Raw genomic sequence first — 6,000 nt, forward strand, 5'->3', positions numbered from 1 at the left:
TCTGGTTTTTCATTGTAGACTAACACAGTAAAGAGATTTTTTTCTGCAACTGTTCTTGTCAGTGAATTGAAAATGATTAGGATCATCTTACTTGAAATAAGGTTAAACATTACCGTGGATTAAAGGGTGACTTGGGTGTCCTGTAAGATCGAATGTGAATAAAGAAAAGTTATCTTGAGTATTAGAAGGATTAATAAAAACATGTTAATCATGAGGCCATGCCCGCAGAACTCTGAATGAACTTTCATATATAAATAGTCGTTGCACTTAGTGAACTTGCAGAAAGCATACAAAGGTAACACTCCTTAAAGTAATGGACATTTCCTTATATTTAAAAAATAAGGTTTGCATTCTTCTTCTTGAATTGGTAAAAAATAACATATTACTTGAAACACTTTTACTATTTTAGTGGTGCATTTTGTAAATGCAAATAGGTTTTATGTTATATAGGTCCCTCTTTTTGTTTACCTAAGATTCACATGGATTTCCTCATTGTTGGACAACAAAGTATATTTATTTTCTATTCTATAAGAAAATGACTGAATAACAATCTCTCAGAATTTGCGTTTCCCAGGAAAACTGTTTGCTGTTTTTTTTTGTTGTTTTTTTTACAGCAGAGCTTGGTGTCAGCAGAATGCCTGTAATTCCACAAAGCTTGAGCTTGTTTAAGCCTGATCTGATGGCTTAAAGCACATCTGGCTCTGACTAATGTTGTTGACTAGGGAAAGAAGAGCCAGCACACAGCTAACAAACAAACATGTCTACATAACACATTCCGACAATGGAGGACAGCTCGTGCTAATCAACATGAGCTGTTTGAGGAATCCATATATGGACTCAACTTATGTAGCACTTTTTCCAACCATTTTGACCACTCAAAGCGCTTTAGACTAGAGTCACATTCACCCATTCGCACTCACAAATGCTCTCACATTCATACACCGATACGCAGATCGGTAGTACATATGCACCAACCAGTGCAAATGTACTGCACTGGTTGGTTTGACCACTCAGAAGCAAAAGAAGTTAAACATAATTATCTTCTGTAATTTGGCAAATACCTGCAAGAATTGTTTCTCTCTTCACAATTTTTTTGATTTACTTTTTATAAGCAGTTTTACATTTTCTGGTTGTACATCTTTGTTTTCTTATTTACGCATCTGGACCCAGATGGAACTCTCTTATCTAATCATTACGTATTGTCATATTTGTTGCTGTATTGATTGTAGCTCAGTTCGAACTAAGAATAAAGCGTGTGAAATGGAATGTTGATACTGTTCAAATAAAGTCATCACAGTACCCGGAGATCACAAAGGTGTCAACAAGAGAGCAAGCAATGACTGTGTGTTTAAGATTACCATAAGCTGAAGAGAAAACGTTATTTTTCTGTTTCAACGTCTTTATGTAAAGTAAGCAGGATGAGTGCAAAACAGTGTTGGAGATGATGTTTTAGAAAATAAAGATATCAACTCTGAAAAGATATATGATTTTTTTGGCAGATTAAACTTGGATTGCCTGATGATGCTGAATAGGACATGTAGCCTAGACATGTTGTCCTAGAACTTGTCTAGGGCGCTATTCAGTCAGGACATCCATAGAGATTCTGCTTCTGGAAACAACTGTCGTGCTTAGGACATAAAAACAAAAATCATGTGAGATGAACTCACCAGTTTTCATTTTTGGAGTGAGAGAAAAGACTTGCCAAAAGTTCCAGACTCGTACGTCATAATAAAAGCAAGCCTGTAACAACTGCTACATCCTGACTTCTGATCCCTGAAGAAAAAAATCTAGCCAATAAGTTTTTTTACTTATTGGCTTAATACTAGGTTTGCTTTTTACCATTTGTTTAAGAGCCATTGGCTGACAGAACACATCCACAAGTCTAACATTATTTCAACAAAAACAGCCATACTTCTCTGCAAGTCACTGAACCTGAGTAATTCATTGTATATATGTTTTTTTTTACATAATTGTGCCCCATTTCCTGCCTTTATATCCCTCCATAACCTCTTTTTTTTCCTGCCTCTCTTCAGAGTTTTACCTTTGTGCTTCTCTTTGGCACATTTTATGTGTCTCCCTCATCCTTGGTCTCCATGTGTCTCTGCAGGTGGTTGAAATAGCTTTAAAGGTTAGCCCTGTACTGGGAGTCCACATGTTTCAGCCTCTGATGCCAGCTGTCTTTAGAGGCATCGTGGATGGGGAGGTGAGGATTTTTTTTTCATCTCATGCACATCTGAGTTAAAGTTATCTCTAACATGTTAACTGTTTTAAATTAGTGATAGTGTGTGCCATACACCACACAGATTATTCCTTTAAATATTTATTTCTTCATATACCATCAGTTCATGGTGGCATATATTAGTCAGACAGTAATTAAAGACACAGGCCACCATTTTAGGATTTGCTCATATTTATTACTACTTCAATCTTTACATCAATGTTAATGACCTGCTGTATCCTTAGTTGAGTTAAAGCATTACCAAATACTCGTTTGTGCATATCTGATGATATGATTTTTTTGTGTGTGTGTTTGTTTGTCTGTCTGTGATTTGCAGCGTTATCCTGTTGTGATGTCTACCTACCTTGGCATCATCGGTCGTGTCCTGCTCCAGAACTTTAGCTTCTTCTCCTCTTTGCTCTCACAAATGGCCTCCGAATGCAACCAGGAGGTGAGGCTGATGTCTGCCCTTCTTTTCTGTCAGCTCAGCAACATTTTGTCTGAGAGACAAAGTGGCTGTTAAAAGGAAATCATTCAGGTTGAGGCTGAAGTAATGACCCAGAGAATTACAAATGGGGAAATTTTTAATCCTTGACATTTTGACTTTGCTTCTTCCATCATAAAAAAAATCATAGTTTTTTTTTATTGCTAAAATTACACTTGTCCTTATAGCACAATTTGAAGCTTGCAAAATAAATATCACAAATTAAGTTATTTTTCTAACTTTGCTTGGTGTTTCACTATGGGACAGCGTGACCATCAGTCGCGAGCCTCTAAGAGCTAGGCAGACGTGATGGAGGAAGAGTCCTTGAAATTCTTACCCAGCATAGTTATGGTTATGGTTGCAACAAGGTGTGTGATTACTTTTGCTAAGCTTACTCTTTCCTCTAATTTATAGATGGACCAGTTGTTGGGGAGCATGATCGAGATGTGGGTGGACCGCATGGACAACATCACTCAGCCTGAGAGGAGGAAATTGTCATCTTTGGCTCTTTTGTCTCTTCTTCCATCTGACAACAGGTAAAAGAAAAAAAATATTTCCCCTGATGTATGCCCATGTGGTTTTGAGTTACTTTCTCCCAAATAGTGTCAGCTACTAAAATAAAGAAGCACTTGACAAGGTCTTCCAATGTAATCACAGTGACCTGGATAAATACCTTTAAACAATGGTCCATATTATCAGTACGGTTTCCATATATGTCATGAATTCAGGAGTGCTGGTGTTATTTTCAGAGAATTGCACACACGTCTACCACCATAAGTTTAACTGACATCTCTCTTTAGATTTTAATACCAAATGTTTTAGTAAGGGAGATGAAAAATGCAAATATGTACTGAGCCAAAAGTCTCAAGTGTGCCGGATTATTGTGCTGTGAGTCAACACCATCTGGCCAACATCTGTCACTCACCAGTTAAGAGCAAACATATAAATACTCACAAACACTTAAAAGTCTTGCCCTCTTTTGCCAAAACTTTTAATGGATATACTACGGTTTTAGAATATTTCCTGTGAAGCAGCTGTTGAAAAATCAAAACGACACACTCCCCAGCGCTGGAGGTTAAATATCTATTTAGTAGCAGAGAATTGTTCTTGTGGGTGCTGATTGCTGAGCAGGAATGTCGGTGACGTGCAAAGAAACAAAAGAGATGATCTGGTCGTCCTGCAATTTGAGGTGTTGTATAGGTTCCTAAAATGAGCTGCAACTTATTTGCATTCCTTGACAGGAGAAGCAAGGTGCATTGTAAACGTACGTATGTACTTGCTCTCAAAGAAGTTCTCAGTGTATTGTTTTAATAAAACTTTTACAAAAAATAGTACAAACAATTCTTTGTGCTGTTTGAAGTTCAACTTTTTGTTTGATGCCCCAACTGGCAGTTTGTTTTTATCAAGATTTAGGGAAGCTCAGTGTTCTGCTAACCAGATATGGTAATCATAGGCACAGGCAGGCATGAAATCCTTTGTTACACCCCCATGCTTGGTGCGCAGCAGCAATAGATTATGACAGCTCAGACGGGTTAAGTGCTGCATGGAAAATCAACTATCTCAAGTACAGTTGAAGCTAAAATTGAAGAAGTCCATATCTTGTCTGTAATTTCCCTTATCCTGCTTTTTTTTTTCCTTTTTGATCTTATTTTAGTCAATGTGGTGTACCTATCCTTCATACGGTTAATGTTTGTTTACCTCAATCTTGCTAAGTAATAGTTTTTTTTACAAGCTAAACATTTATGGAAAACAATAGTTCAGGTATTTACACATTTGATGAGTTATTGTCTTATTTTCCACAATACATCAAGCATGGGATTCTTGCTTAAGTTAAGAGTCCATTTCCTGTGAAAACGGTTTTAAATTCCTTCAACAGATTCAAAAGAAGAACCTCATACATCCATCCCAACATCAACTAATTACACCTATACAAGAGTGTGGTGGAATGATGAGTCATCTGTTATTTTTTTGCCACAATGTCTGACTTGTAAAATAACTGTTACGGTCGGTTCAGATAAACAAATCAACCCCTACATGTTCTACGTTGAAGCAGAACTCAGCGCATATGACGCACAACGCTGCTGGCATTCAATACATACAAGTACAAGAAAAAAAGAAAATAAGAATAAAAATACACAAACATATCTGCCTGTTTTTGGACAGTTTTGTTTGCTTCAAGATGGAGTTATAATGTCCAAACTTCAGTTCACCTCAAATGTTCATAGTTTTCTAATTTATTTCTGAACAACTGTCTGATTCTACACATATGGCAACAGAAAGTCTTTACTAAATCTTCCTCTGTCTTTTATGGATCTATGCCCAAGCAGACATTAACTTAGGTGCTACACTGACTTTATGTTTTGATGTTACTTGTTGCTAATTTTAAGATACTGTGTTGCTGACTTAAATGAATTGTCTATAAACAACAGTTTTCTCACTTGACTAGCAAATCGATGTGCTGCACTGCGCCCAGACCTTTCTCATACAGCTACTGGTTGAGCCTTGATGGTAAAATTGGCAATTAACAGGATTTAAAATGACGTGTTATCTGTTAACAGATTTTGTATTAGCAACAAAAATAAAAATAAAATAAGCTGCAATGGCAGATGAAATGGCTGTTTCAGTTTTGATTACCCTAATTTTGCTAATATGGAGCAGATGACATTGATATGGTCTTAACACCAGTGTATATAACATTCTGGGTTAAAGTCAGAGAGGAAAGCTAAACCTTTAACAAGAGCCATTTTACAAGGACTCAAAAAGAAAAGTGAGCGATTAGCCCAAATCTGTTCTTCAGTAAATTGTTGAGAAATCATTCCCACCCATAACAAATCTGGGACAGATCTGTTCACTCTCGATATAATACTACTTCATGCTGAGTTTCTATGTTTTGCCAGACATTGAACTTTATGCAGCGTTGCCTGGGTTCCACCTTTCCAGATTCATGAACTTGACAGCCTTTGATGTTTCAATGCCCATTCTCACACTTACCCTGTTTCTGTACTCCCCCCCTCTATCTTTTTATATTTTTTGACATATGAAGTCCACTTTTTTTTTTGTTTCTTTGCTTTTTAAGAATGACTCAAATAATTCATCAATGATTGCTGGTCGTCTCCAGGCTCGAGTCGTGTGTGTTGCCAGCGTGGGCTTCTGCATTACAGGAAAAATCACCATAGTCGACAATAATGCTAGATGGCAAAAAGCTTGTTTTATGTGGCCGTTGGTCTATTTCTGCAGTTTGAAATTTTCTGCTTTTAATATGTTGTTTATTTTTTCCAACGGAAACATGTTTTTACTC

The 6,000-nt window shown here is 36.9% G+C and overlaps 1 protein-coding gene across 2 annotated transcripts in view; it reads left to right on the top strand.

The window, feature by feature from the left end:
* ipo11 (importin 11) overlaps nucleotides 1-6,000 on the top strand; it is a 114,695-nt gene that overhangs the window by 78,198 nt on the left and 30,497 nt on the right. For both annotated transcript variants that reach the window (XM_015034485.1, XM_015034484.1), the window contains 3 exons: nucleotides 2,108-2,203; nucleotides 2,556-2,669; nucleotides 3,117-3,238. In XM_015034485.1, coding sequence (XP_014889971.1) covers nucleotides 2,108-2,203; nucleotides 2,556-2,669; nucleotides 3,117-3,238 — 332 coding nt within the window. The remainder of the gene's footprint in view (nucleotides 1-2,107; nucleotides 2,204-2,555; nucleotides 2,670-3,116; nucleotides 3,239-6,000) is intronic.

Source organism: Poecilia latipinna, unplaced genomic scaffold, assembly GCF_001443285.1.
Source record: "Poecilia latipinna isolate Pla-1442-1.1 unplaced genomic scaffold, P_latipinna-1.0 Scaffold300, whole genome shotgun sequence".
Taxonomy (NCBI): Eukaryota; Metazoa; Chordata; class Actinopteri; order Cyprinodontiformes; family Poeciliidae; genus Poecilia; species Poecilia latipinna.